General features: G+C 32.3%; 1 protein-coding gene across 1 annotated transcript; it reads right to left on the bottom strand.

Annotated features, from left to right (window-relative positions):
* Window positions 1–6917: 6917 nt before the first annotated feature.
* Window positions 6918–11323, bottom strand: LOC119602411 (protein unc-13 homolog B-like). Its single transcript, XM_037953924.1, is given in 10 exon segments — window positions 6918–7239; window positions 7308–7434; window positions 7514–7676; window positions 7776–7874; window positions 7939–8296; window positions 8363–8460; window positions 8463–8659; window positions 8737–8903; window positions 9282–9503; window positions 11300–11323. Coding segments are annotated over 10 exon segments (1617 nt in total). The 3' UTR covers window positions 6918–7077.
* Window positions 11324–15659: the final 4336 nt, after the last annotated feature.

Here is a 15659-nt window from a genome sequence, read left to right as displayed (position 1 = left end):
ATAGATTTGTGTTGAATTTTATCCCGATAGCTTTATAATTTAATGAAATATATGCGTTTAAGTGATTTTCGGAAGTGGGCCTTATATGGGAGCTATGACCAATTATGGGTCTATCTGGAAAAAATTGCGTAGACTGATTTATATTTAGACTAACCATATTTGTGTCGAATTTTATTAAAATAGCTTTATTTGACAATGAAATATGAGCTTTTAAATGATTTTCGGAAGTGGGCCTTATATGGGAGCTATGACTAATAATGGACCGTATGATTTCTGTTCATATTATATTTGTATGTACAAAATTTGGTATTTATACCGATATATTTGAGGGAGTTATGAACGATAAACTAATTTCCGGGAATATATACCTTTGTATGGGGGCTATGGGAAATATTGGATCGATTGTAAAGATTTTAAACATAATTGATCACTGCCCTGAAAAAATAAAGTATGACAAAATTCATCGCAATATCTTTGGTGGTTTCTGGGAAAACTTCAAAAGAATTACGAAAAACAGTAATTTTTTTCGAGGTAGTCTGAAATTCTTACTCATAACTTTTAACGTTGTGAACCGATTTTGCTGATTTTCAATACCAAACTGCTTAGGACAACAACGAATATTTTTTGGTAAATTTGGTTTATTTCTTTTGCTTAGTTTTAACGTGAGCGTGTTTTAGGTAGACAGACAGACAGACGGACAAAACTAAATCGACTCAGAATTTCATAAGGATCAAGAATATATATACTTTGTTGGGTCTCAGATGAATATTTCTAGGTGTTACACACGGAATGACAAACTTATATATACCCTCTATCACCACTGATGGTGGTGGAGGGTATAAAAAGCACAACAATGATGAATTACGTACAAATGTTGTTGCCACTACACAACTACAACCACACAACATAAAGGCAATTCACAATCATGCTGAACGACGTAAATTAATAACAGTCACAATAGCTAACAAGCAAATGAAACTTCAGTTGGATACAGCGGCTGATGTTACGATTATTTCAAAGGCAAATTGGATAATTATAGGTAATCCGCAGTTGCAGCAATGTACACAGAGAGCATCAGATGCATCGAATAGCCGAATACCTATAGTTGTGAGTTTGTAACTGAAATACAACACAACGATTAAAGTCAAACTGGTACATTATATGTGACAGAGCTTGATAACTTAAATGTTTTCGGCACAGATTTATTTGATAAATTTAATTATTGGAATGAAAATTTAAATTTTATTTGTAATGCAATGTCGACAAGTGAGCAGAAGGAGATAATTTTTAACGAAATTAAGCAGACTTATCCTGAAGTCCTCCAGGACAAAACTGGACATTGTTTAAATTAACACTTCACGTCAAACCAAATTCATTGCCAGTTTTCAAACCAAAAAGGCCAGTTCCCTACGCAACACTTCAATTGGTTGAAGCTGAACTAAACAGATTGGAAGCAGATGGTATAATCACACCTATAACACATTTTGAGTGGGCAGCACCGATAGAAGTTGTACGTAAACAAAACAACAAAATACGTATATACGGAGACTACTCAACAGGGTTGAATCAGTGTATGGAACCGAATTTTTATCCCTTACCACATGGGGATGAAATTTTTGCAAATATGGAAAATTGTAAATATTTTAGTTGGGAGAAATGCGAAATTTTTAAACCATCAATTAAATATCTTGGACATGTAATTGACAGCAAGGGCATTCACCCAGATCCTTCCAAGGTCGAATCAATTCAAAATATGGAACGCCCGACCAATGTGTCTGAACTTCGTTCATTTTTAGGTGCCATTAATTACTATGGTAAGTTTATAAACCAAATGCGTGACATCCGTCACCCACTGGATAATTTATTGAAGAATGAAGTAAAGTGGGATTGGACGAAGGAATGCGAGTCATCATTTCGGGAATTTAAAAGACTACTACAGTCAAAACTATTGCTGACACACTATGACTCCAAACTTCCTATTTTTGTTGCTGCAGACGTATCCACGGTAGTAATTGGAGCACAAATTTTTCATAAAATACCAGATGGTACACGAAAAGCTATTTATCACGTTTCAAGAGCACTCACGTCTGCTGAACAAAAGTACAGCCAGATTGAAAAGGAAGCATTGGCGTTGGTTTATGGATGTACTAAGTTTCATCGTCCATCTGAATGTTTCATTGGTAGACGTCTCTAAATACCTCTGGACCTTCTAAAGCCAGCATCAGCTGAAAAGCGGAACATTGCAATGGAACAAGCTTACAATATTAAACATGGAGCTAAGTCACGTAGTTTCAAGATAGGCGATAAAGTTTATGCCCAGGTTTTTAACGGGAATGAAATGTCTTGGACATCCGGTGAAATTATAGAACGAGTTGGCGACGTAATCTACAACGTACGAAATACACTTATTAGATCTCATGTAAACCAGTTACGAGAACGATTTACAGATGAAGTTTCAACGACATATTCACTTGAGGAATTCGATATATCGGAACCAGTCAATACACTCACTGAATAGCCGTTGGAACAAGAAATCGACACATCCGCTATATCTCCAGAATGGCCAAATGAAGTGGAACCAGACCCTATGGTCGAATTCGAGAATCCTGGCGAAGTCAATCAGAGCCCAGGACCACGAAAATCCACCAGAACTCATCGTGCTCCTAGACGTTACTCTCCATCTTAAAAAGAGGGAGATGTTGGCAACAGCCAAAAACATTATTAATGATCTGGCAACACCGGACATTTTGAATTAAACGAATATAATTTTGTTTTCTTTTTTGTTACTTTAGTTCTTAATCCTACCTTGAATAATAAACATAGTTATTAGAAATTGTCTTTTGTTTTAATTATAATTGTACCAACGTGTAATCATAACATAAATTAATTTTTTTAAGATTATTTTGCATTATACTAAAATATTTCGTACAATTTCGTATATATTACGAAAGAATTTCGTGGTGGGAAACAACGAAAGATTCGTACAATGTACGACATTTTTCGTATATATTAGGCATGGATTTTTTAGTGTATACAATAACTTCCGTTTGAATGTCCATATCTTCACAAAATTTTACAAATTAAAGTTTTATGTCAGGATCGGTCTATAATTGGTCATAGCTCCCATACAAGGTCCCTTCCCGAAAATCACTTCAACGCACATAACTCATTTCTAAATTAAAATATCCATACAAAATTTGGTGCAAGTATTGCTCTTATATACAGAAATGTTTCTGCGAAATTTTTTCCGATTGGTCCATAATACACTTATATACATAAATGACACTATAAAATTTTTTCACGATCGGGCCATATTTGGTCATAGCTCCCATACAAAATCACTTAAATGCACAATATTCATTACCAAATAATGATATAGATACAGAATTTAACCAAAATTTTGTCTTTATATACATTAATGTTACTGTGGAATTTTTTACGCCATTTCATAGCACGCGTGATAGGGAATTAAACACTATGGGTTTAATTCTTCTTCTTTTTATAATGAGCAATATCAGTGGGCTTGCTCTCAACTTGCGCGACGTTTTTTAAATACACACAGAAATACAACAACAAAATTTTGAGAAAGCCGAATTAATGTAGGAGAACATGAGAGGACAGTTGATAGTTTTTTGTATATAGACTTTGATATACGCTGGCTGTCAAAATCCATAATAAATATTTGACAGTTAGCATATACTTTATAGTTTGTAGACATTTTATTAGTATACTTTTTTTTTGAATTGAATTCTGTTCTCTGCTGCTTTACCAACACAAATAAAACTATGGTAGTCTATGGTAGTATGTGTTTGAGCACCACTGGTGTAAATTTTAAATGAAAAATATTCTATGCTTTAAATTTTCGAATGTTAGAGTGCAAAATAAAATATGCGCATTCATTTGAGTAAAGTTTACGAAAATATTCCTGTATTCTTTTCTCAATTTTGTGTATGAAAATAAAAAAAACAAACAATACATACAAGAATGAATAAAGCAAAACCTGTTTTGTCTTTTCGTACATGTGTAGATGATAACACAAGTGAAATAAATTACTTAAATTTGTTAAATTACTTATACAATTTTTTTTAAAAGTCCTTTTCAAATGAAACAGGACTACGAAATAAAAACGGTTAACATGGTTTTGCTACATTTAATCTATACTTTCAGACTATATCATCTGGTTCATGTCTAATATTGAGTGTCAGACGTTGCACAGTGGTATAGGAAAAAAAAAGAGGGAAATAATTCGGTAACTTCTAAACGGTTAATCCGATTTTAATGAAATTTGGTGTGCACAAAGAGGAGGTGTTGTCGAGTTTAGGTTTTGAATTTGGACCTTATAGGCCAACCAGGGGCCCGGCGGGGGGTCCTCAAATTAGGACACCTCGGCTATGTTAAATTTTTAAAACGATCCTATTTCTTCATTTGAGTTCCGATTTAAAAAAAATTTCGTATATAGAATCTCCTCATCGAGCACTATAAAAAATGTCGTCGTAGCAGTAAATTATCTCTTATAGTTTAGGAGATATTCGCATTTGAATATTAAAATTTTAAAATTTTTACCGTCCTTACTTTAGTTTTTTTGATAATAGCAGGTCCAAATATTTCCGATTTTCGCCATTTTTTTTTATTTGCTTAACAACAAGTTTATATACCAAGCAGTGAAAGAATTATGTAAAAATCATGACTGAGTCCAAAGTTATAGTTATAGTTATAATTTAAATTTAAAAAATTAAAAAAAGGCGATTTTTTGTCATTTTTTTGGGAAAAAAGTATCTTTTTCTTTTTAAGTTATCTAAAAAGTTTCTAAGAAGATGTATATAGAATTTATACTTTTTGGAAAGCTGACTTTACATAAAATACGATAAATGAAACAAAACCTAAAAATTTTTGATACCGAGGGGACCAGGTCCATCCAAAAAAACCCTATTTTTTATGGAAAATTAAATTTTGAGCAAAAATTCTCAAATCGCATAGTCGATATCAAATTATAGTGACCTGTTTTATATGACCCAATAAGTTCTTAATCATTTTGTAACGGGTTTCGATAACCCCGCCCCTGGTATGGATATAATAGGCAAAAAACCAAAAAATCCCATTTTTGGGATTTTTTAAAACTTTTTTGGGAATTCCGGGATTTCTAATAAGAAAATTCGAAATTTTTATTTAATTTTGGATTTTGAGTAAAAAAATCTACCTAACTGTAAAATTTCATCAAAAAATATTCATAAATAAAATTTTTATTGCAATTTGAAAAATTTGTATCTTCGCAAAAACTGAATAAAAAACATTTTTTAATTTTTTTTAAAAAAAGTATTCCGCGAATTTTTTAATTTTCAAAAATTATATACAGTTTTGAAAAATAGACAAAATTACCTTTCCATTGATATATAACATGCCTACCTAATGTTTTTTAAGTGACAAATTAATTAGGGAAAACTCAACATCTTTTAGAAAATTTGCCTAGCACTATTATTTTCATCCATAAGGTTAACTCTTAAATTTGTTACATACATATATGGATGAAAATAATAGTGCTAGGTAAATTTTCTAAAAGATGTTGAGTTTTCCCTAATTAATTTGTCACTTAAAAAACATTAGGTAGGCATGTTATATATTAATGTAAAGGTAATTTTGTCTATTTTTCAAAACTGTATATAATTTTTGAAAATTAAAAAATTCGCGGAATACTTTTTTTAAAAAAAATTAAAAAATGTTTTTTATTCAGTTTTTGCGAAGATACAAATTTTTCAAATTGCAATAAAAATTTTATTTATGAATATTTTTTGATGAAATTTTACAGTTAGGTAGATTTTTTTACTCAAAATCCAAAATTAAATAAAAATTTCGAATTTTCTTATTAGAAATCCCGGAATTCCCAAAAAAGTTTTAAAAAATCCCAAAAATGGGATTTTTTGGTTTTTTGCCTATTATATCCATACCAGGGGCGGGGTTATCGAAACCCGTTACAAAATGATTAAGAACTTATTGGGTCATATAAAACAGGTCACTATAATTTGATATCGACTATGCGATTTGAGAATTTTTGCTCAAAATTTAATTTTCCATAAAAAATAGGGTTTTTTTGGATGGACCTGGTCCCCTCGGTATCAAAAATTTTTAGGTTTTGTTTCATTTATCGTATTTTATGTAAAGTCAGCTTTCCAAAAAGTATAAATTCTATATACATCTTCTTAGAAACTTTTTAGATAACTTAAAAAGAAAAAGATACTTTTTTCCCAAAAAAATGACAAAAAATCGCCTTTTTTTAAATTTAAATGCCTATAACTTTGGACTCAGTCATGATTTTTACATAATTCTTTCACTGCTTGGTATATAAACTTGTTGTTAAGCAAATAAAAAAAAATGGCGAAAATCGGAAATATTTGGACCTGCTATTATCAAAAAAACTAAAGTAAGGACGGTAAAAATTTTAAAATTTTAATATTCAAATGCGAATATCTCCTAAACTATAAGAGATAATTTACTGCTACGACGACATTTTTTATAGTGCTCGATGAGGAGATTCTATATACGAAATTTTTTTTAAATCGGAACTCAAATGAAGAAATAGGATCGTTTTAAAAATTTAACATAGCCGAGGTGTCCTAATTTGAGGACCCCCCGCCGGGCCCCTGGTTGGCCTATAAGGTCCAAATTCAAAACCTAAACTCGACAACACCTCCTCTTTGTGCACACCAAATTTCATTAAAATCGGATTAACCGTTTAGAAGTTACCGAATTATTTCCCTCTTTTTTTTTCCTATACCACTGTGCGTTGTAATATTAAATTTGTTGTAAATTTAAGAGTAAGAAAAATCGAATTTTAGGTTCTCTCCAAAGTAAGTATTTTGTTTTTATTATTAATATTTCTTTAATTTGTTTTTATATATTTGAAAATATTCGATATATATATATATTAATTTATGTAGGTATGTACTTAAGTATGTTTTATATGTATGTATAAACGTATGAAAGTCTTTAAATTTGCATGCAAGTATGTATGTATGGTTGGTTAGTAGGTTTTGTCAAGTGTTTGTGGGTGTGTGCGTAAAATGATTTTATTCATTTCAATCTCTACGTGCCGGCGGTTGGTTCCTGCCGGATCTCCGATTTTAGCTTAACAAATTCTTTGGCTACTTCATCATTATTGCGTTGAGATAGAATACGTAAAATTGTCCATCCAGTCTCATCCATATGAATTCTTCTTTGTAATGGCAGCCAACAAGCAACCGAACCCTATAATAGAGACCAAGTTACATGATCAAAACAAAATTCCAAATTTCTTCTTTATTTTAAACAATTACTTTTTCTAGTATATCCTTTAGAGGTATAACGGCCACACCCACTAATCTGTCATCTCTTGCAAAGCAGTAATCTTTGACACAGATGTGCAATTCGAAAAAATCCAGTTGTTCTTCAGTGCCAATAGTGCTGTAATTGTATGGTAGCAGATATAATTTGTAAAAAAAAATCCTCATATCAAAAAATAAGTATCTATATGTGAACTTACAAATTAAAGGATTCGTTGTATTTCGGCGACCAATTGTTCGATTTCGATTTGGTAGCAAATTTACGCTTCTTATCCTGTAAATGGGGTCCAATAAGATTGATCTCAACAAAGGGACGAAACATGCCAGATGGAATTTGCCATTTAAGATCATTTGCTGCCACAACTAAAAAATATTTAAATAAATAATTATTTTAATTTAGAGTTAAAAACAATTAATGGCGAAATGGAGCGACATATGTATACTGAATTACGAACTTTTTACCTTTTACATTCACTTTATATTCGCCCGTTCCAGGGTGTGAGTATAGATCAATTTGTACAGATATTTCGCCCACACTTTCTTCTTGATTTTCGGGATCAACTGTAGAAATAGGGTGAAAACAAATATAGTTGCGTAAGTTAGATTTACTGTATCTGAAACAAACCTTCAAGCACTTGGCTGGAGATAAACGTTTTAATAAGCGTATCAGTCATTTGGGTATAAAGGCTCAATGCATAACGTAAACTTTGGAGTTCTGGTGATTTTTCAAGGAACGTTTTCTTCAGTCCATTGCCACCGGCATGGAAGTACTGCTTAATTGTATCTAAGGCCACGTCAAGAACAGCACATTGTTTAGGCGATAAATTCTTTTCGACTTCTTTTGAAATATCCATTACACCGCTTAAAGCACTTTTAACATCTTGCTTTCCAGCCATATGTGACTTAAATAGACGACCCATATCTTCTATTTTAGCGTTAGAGGCGAGGTTTTTAGCATTGTCCGTTAGATGTTTGAACATCATCTGTAAATATGTTTTTAAGTTGGAACGTTAATATGCTGATATTTGTTTATTAGTTCAAATCAATACCGTTTTATCAGTCATTGGAGGCAACACGATAGTCTTTTCTAGCGTGCGCATTACTATCTCCCACAGTTCCTTCAACAGACGTTTAAGTACGGTCTTTCGCATGATTGTGCGTAAAGAGTTAAGGAACCATCCAAAAGATCCGTTAGTGGTCGCAACACTTCGTCTGCTTCCACGGCCACAGCATTTCGTTGGGCTACTTGATTTTGAGCATTTATGTTGCCACTTCCTCCACCACCCTTAATTGCGAGCAGCAAATCACCAAGCTCCCGTACCGATTGAGTAATACGTGGTTCCAGACTTAAGTATTATAGTAATATTCGAAAAGATATTAATTTTGTCAAATTATCTCGTCTACATTTTACTAATTCTCTTACCTTATGGCGAAAAGGCAAGCTAAGTCATCCAGGGCAGAATTGAGATTTTGTTGCAGTTCTTTAAGTATATTCGCCGCATCCTCTTCTAATTTATCGCCGCCCATGGATTCGAACATTTTTTCCAACTGCACACGCAATTGTTGAATATTATTCATTAAAATACACGCCTGTAAACACACATATATTTAGTAGAAATGTATCATGTAATATTTTGTTGTACCCCGTTTCTGTATTTTCCGCATCGAGAAAAATGATTAGAAAGTTTATAATCATATTGTATAACACAAGAAATTTAAATATTTGATATTAAATTTTAATGCGTGCATTTTAAAAATAAACAGAATAACCTTGTTAAAAACTGGAAGACTATCATATTTTTATTTTTTTCTTCTCGATTCGGAAAAAATACAAGAATGAGGCACTGGTTTGTAATTAGTAAAAAATGCTAGTGATTTCAACATCTGATTTTTATTTTTGTTTTGTTATTTTTTTATTTTAAGTTTGCTTTACGTAATTAGTTTAGTTCATAAATACTCAATACTTACAATACGTTCATCCTGCATGTGTTCTGGGCATTCTTTTTGCACAATATCGGCATAAGCTATTAGCACCTTTACGATTGTTTTAGCAAAACGTCTCATGTAACGTTTCCATATTTCAGGATCTGGACACTCGAGTTTGCTAACAACATCGAAACATTGTGTCAGTTCAGTGAAAACGACAACCACTGAATTTGAAAACAGCGCATGTTCGCTACTTTTTTGAAACTATATAAATTGTGAAATAAATTTTATAATAAATTAGATTTTAGTTATAAAATATGTCGATACTTCCAATTCTTAGAAATTATAGAATAATCACATATATATCTATCTACGTCTAGTTTTGTCCAAAACTACCCGTTAGAATTTGATGATTTGTATCTTAAATAAAACGTATTTTATTCTACTTTCATATTATACATGGATTTTACAGATTTTTTGTTGCATCGGATTTTATTGGTATTTAAGAAAATTAGTATTGGAAAAAATAATAGAAATGAATCATAATATCGCCATGGAGACATATCCTAATATCTCTTAAACGGAATTTTCGTATTTGTATTTTATAAAAATATACTTTTTTCTTTGTTCTTTATCTTAACTTTCATCTTAACTACAACATTTTCTCAACGCTTGGTTGACCATATGAGATCTGACCGCATTTCGCATTTCACCAGTCGATCATGATTCTTTGGTATTTAAAGATTTTTTAACCACGGGTTGAATTACAAATAAATTGCTCGAAATTTGGCCCAAAAAGTGCATTCAAATCTTTTTCTTTTCAAAAACAAATTTTTTAGATAATTTAGATAACTAAAAATGGTTAGTCATTTCTTGCACTAGTTCATTTTTTTTTAAGAAAGTTTGTAAGTCGGGTCTCTGATTCAGCTGTCAGAATCCATATGATCAATCTAGCGTAAAAAACAAACGTTAACATTAAAACCAAATTTAAAATTATATTTATTCCCTTCACCTTCGTGAGAAGGGTACACTGAAAATAATCCATGTTTAACTTTCGTAATATTTTTTTTTTTTTTTTTTTTTTGTAAATTTAAGCGAAATTAAACATAATGATATTAATTACATTATCATTAAATAAAACTACAAAATTTTTATAAAATTTAAGAAAAAGTATAATATAATTCATGAACTATTTTCAAAATAAAACGAAAAATTCGTGTGGATAATAATTTGTTAACTAAAATTTGAAAAATTATTTTAAAATGAATTTTATCATATTTCTTCAAAATTTACTTTTTACAATTTATGTAAATTGTTGGCAACAGCCAAAAACATTATTAATGATCTGGCAACACCGGACATTTTGAATTAAACGATAATTTTGTTTTTCTTTTTGTTACTTTAGTTCTTAAACCTATCTTGAATAATAAACAAGTTATTAGACGTTGTCTTTTGTTTTAATTATAATTGTACCAACGTCATAACAGTGGCGACGAGAATTTTTAAGTCATAGGGAACTCACATTAACCTCGAAGATGAATAATTCATTTTAAAGCATCATGACCAAATTGTTGGTGCAACAAAACGAGGCAGCAGCTCGTCAGCAAAGCCTGATCGAATCACTTGCAGAAATTTTACACACATAAAATTTAGCAAACGCACCACAGCCTCTTCCCAACACAGGGCAGGATGGATGGATGTATAATCCAAAAGTATCAACGAGTTTTGTCATGACCCAGAATCAAATCTGTATTTTTCTAATTGGTACAGCCGTCATGAAGCACTTTTCTTAGAGGACGCATCGAAAGTTCGACTTATTCTAAGAAGATTAAACCAACAAGTATACGAGAAATACGCCGATTTTTTATTACCAAGAAAACCACAGGATCTCCAATTCAACGAAACACTGAAATCACTCAGCGCATTATTGATCGTAAAGAGTCACCTTTCAACTCACGGTATAATTGTCTCAAAAATCTGAAAGATGACAACGAAGACTTCATCACTTATGCCGGTAGAGTGAACAAATTATGTGAACGTTTTGAATGCAGCCAAATTACCTCACAACAATTCAAGTGTCTCATGTTTATAATAGGTCTGCAGTCACATATTTACGCGGAGGTCCGTAGCAAACTTATAACCATGTTGGATGGTAATAATGACATCACGTTGGATAAATTAATAACCGAGGTGCAACGAATGATGGTACTTAAGAACGACGCAAGCCTAGTGGAGACACAAACACCTCAGGTAAATGCCGTATCTTATAAGAAGATGAAAAATCAACAATACGGAAACAACGTACAAAGCAAAGACGTTTATAAAAATAACAACAACAGTCCTACACGTCCCTTCTGGCAGTGTGGATCAATGCACTATGTCAAGGATTGTTCCTATACACAACACAAATGAGGAGAATGTGGAAAGGTAGATCATAAAGACGGTTATTGTGGTTGTTTTCGCGTACAGAACACATCAAAGCAAGGCAAGCATGATCATGCATCGTACAAACGAAAACAACGTAAAAGTAACAAGTTAGAGTGCTATATTCGGCTATGCCGAATCTTAAATACCCTCCATCAGCAAGCTACTTTTTATTGAAACCCATCTACTTATCTAATTTGTAGATAACTTGTCAAACTAATTTTGATTAGGTCCAGAAAAGTTTAGAATGATTTATCTATACACAGAACATACTCATGTCGAATTTTATCCGGATATAATAATTTAATAACGAATTAAGTGGTATTAAGTGATTTTCAGAAGTTAACTTTATATAAGAGCTAAGACAACTTATGGACCGGTCCGAAAAAAATTCCGTTTAATATACACATTTATGTCAAATTTTATACCTATGTATAAAATGTACGTTTAAGTAATTTTCAGAAATGGTCCTTACTATGGGAGTTGTGACCAATTATGCACCAATCGGGAAACAATTTCGTATAATGATTTATATGCAGAAAAAGATCAAGTCTAACATTACTCCAATAGTTTTATTAATCAATGCAATATGTGCGTTTAGGTGATTATGGCAAGTGGACTTTATATAGGAGCTATGAGCAATTAAGGGCCTATCCGGAAAGGTTTCGCAGAGTGATTCACATGTACACAAAACATATTTTATCAAGATATCTTTATTTGATATTGAAATATGTGCGTTTAAGGGATTTTTTATACAGAAGCTATTACCAAATATGGACCGATCCAGAAAAAATTGGGTAGAATTTTTTTTATGCCTATCCGGAAATAATTTCGCAGAGTGATTTATGTAAAGACAAAACATATTAGTGTCGAATTTTCTCAAGATAACTTTATTTGACAATGAAATATGTGCGTTTAAGTGATTCTCAGAAGTGGACCTTATATGAGAGCTATGACCAATAATGGACCGATCCGAGAAAAAAGCGGTAGAATGATTTATATGTACAAAAAACTTATCCAAGTCGAATTTTATCCCTATAGCTTTAGAATTCAATGAAATATATGCGTGTTTCGGAAGTGGACCTTATATGGGAACTATGACCAATTATGGGCCTATTCGGGAAAAATTTCGCAGTGATTCATAATTGGACAAAACATGTTTGTGTCGAATTTTATCAAGATAGCTTTATTTGCTAATGAAATATGTGCATTTAAAGTGATTTTCGTAAGTGGGCCTTATATGGGAGTTATGACCAATAATGGGCCGATCCGTAAAAATTCTTGTAAAACGATTTGTACGTACACAAAACATATTTGTGTCGAATTTTATCCCAATAGCTTTAGAATTCAATGAAATATATGCGTTTAAGTGATTTTCGGAAGTGGGCCTTATATGGGAGCTATGACCAATTATGGGCATATCCAGAAAAATTTCGTAGAGTGATTCATGTTTAGGAAAAACATAATTGTGTGGAATTTTATCAAGATAGCTTTACTTGACATTAAAATATGTGCTTTTAAGTGATTTTTGGAAGTGGGCCTTATATGGGATCTATGACCAATAATGGACCGATCCGTAAAAAAATTTGTAGAAAGATTTGTATGTATACAAAATAGATTTGTGTTGAATTTTATCCCGATAGCTTTATAATTTAATGAAATATATGCGTTTAAGTGATTTTCGGAAGTGGGCCTTATATGGGAGCTATGACCAATTATGGGTCTATCTGGAAAAAATTGCGTAGACTGATTTATATTTAGACTAACCATATTTGTGTCGAATTTTATTAAAATAGCTTTATTTGACAATGAAATATGAGCTTTTAAATGATTTTCGGAAGTGGGCCTTATATGGGAGCTATGACTAATAATGGACCGTATGATTTCTGTTCATATTATATTTGTATGTACAAAATTTGGTATTTATACCGATATATTTGAGGGAGTTATTAACGATAAACTAATTTCCGGGAATATATACCTTTGTATGGGGGCTATGGGAAATATTGGATCGATTGTAAAGATTTTAAACATAATTGATCACTGCCCTGAAAAAATAAAATATGACAAAATTCATCGCAATATCTTTGGTGGTTTCTGGGAAAACTTCAAAAGAATTACGAAAAACAGTAATTTTTTTCGAGGTAGTCTGAAATTCTTACTCATAACTTTTAACGTTGTGAACCGATTTTGCTGATTTTCAATACCAAACTGCTTAGGACAACAACGAATATTTTTTGGTAAATTTGGTTTATTTCTTTTGCTTAGTTTTAACGTGAACGTGTTTTAGGTAGACAGACAGACAGACGGACAAAGCTAAATCGACTCAGAATTTCATAAGGATCAAGAATATATATACTTTGTTGGGTCTCAGATGAATATTTCTAGGTGTTACACACGGAATGACAAACTTATATATACCCTCTATCACCACTGATGGTGGTGGAGGGTATAAAAAGCACAACAATGATGAATTACGTACAAATGTTGTTGCCACTACACAACTACAACCACACAACATAAAGGCAATTCACAAACATGCTGAACGACGTAAATTCATAACAGTCACAATAGCTAACAAGCAAATGAAACTTCAGTTGGATACAGCGGCTGATGTTACGATTATTTCAAAGGCAAATTGGATAATTATAGGTAAACCGCAGTTGCAGCAATGTACACAGAAAGCATCAGATGCATCGAATAGCCGAATACCTATAACTGTGAGTTTGTAACTGAAATACAACACAACGATTAAAGTCAAACTGGTACATTATATGTGACAGAGCTTGATAACTTAAATGTTTTCGGCACAGATTTATTTGATAAATTTAATTATTGGAATGAAAATTTAAATTTTATTTGTAATGCAATATCGACAAGTGAGCAGAAGGAGATAGTTTTTAACGAAATTAAGCAGACTTATCCTGAAGTCCTCCAGGACAAAACTGGACATTGTTTAAATTAACACTTCACGTCAAACCAAATTCATTGCCAGTTTTCAAACCAAAAAGGCCAGTTCCCTACGCAACACTTCAATTGGTTGAAGCTGAACTAAACAGATTGGAAGCAGATGGTATAATCACACCTATAACACATTCTGAGTGGGCAGCACCGATAGAAGTTGTACGTAAACAAAACAACAAAATACGTATATGCGGAGACTACTCAACAGGGTTGAATCAGTGTATGGAACCGAATTTTTATCCCTTACCACATGGGGATGAAATTTTTGCAAAAATGGAAAATTGTAAATATTTTAGTTGGGAGAAATGCGAAATTTTTAAACCATCAATTAAATATCTTGGACATGTAATTGACAGCAAGGGCATTCACCCAGATCCTTCCAAGGTCGAATCAATTCAAAATATGGAACGCCCGACCAATGTGTCTGAACTTCGTTCATTTTAGGTGCCATTAATTACTATGGTAAGTTTATAAACCAAATGCGTGACATCCGTCACCCACTGGATAATTTATTGAAGAATGAAGTAAAGTGGGATTGGACGAAGGAATGCGAGTCATCATTTCGGGAATTTAAAAGACTACTACAGTCAAAACTATTGCTACACACTATGACTCCAAACTTCCTATTTTTGTTACAGCAGACGCATCCACGGTAGTAATTGGAGCACAAATTTTTCATAAAATACCAGATGGTACACGAAAAGCTATTTATCACGTTTCAAGAGCACTCACGTCTGCTGAACAAAAGTACAGCCAGATTGAAAAGGAAGCGTTGGCGTTGGTTTATTGATGTACTAAGTTTCATCGTCCATCTGAATGTTTCATTGGTAGACGTCTCTAAATACCTCTGGACCTTCTAAAGCCAGCATCAGTAGTTTCAAGATAGGCGATAAAGTTTATGCCCAGGTTTTTAACGGGAATGAAATGTCTTGGACATCCGGTGAAATTATAGAACGAGTTGGCGACGTAATCTACAACGTACGAAATACACTTATTAGATCTCATGTAAACCAGTTACGAGAACGATTTACA

Source organism: Lucilia sericata, unplaced genomic scaffold, assembly GCF_015586225.1.
Source record: "Lucilia sericata isolate MDLA Ls3-8-SP2 unplaced genomic scaffold, ASM1558622v1 Contig000228F_arrow, whole genome shotgun sequence".
Classification (NCBI taxonomy): domain Eukaryota; kingdom Metazoa; phylum Arthropoda; class Insecta; order Diptera; family Calliphoridae; genus Lucilia; species Lucilia sericata.
The sequence above is the reverse complement of the archived record's forward strand: the minus strand, read 5'-3'. Positions and strand labels throughout refer to the sequence as shown.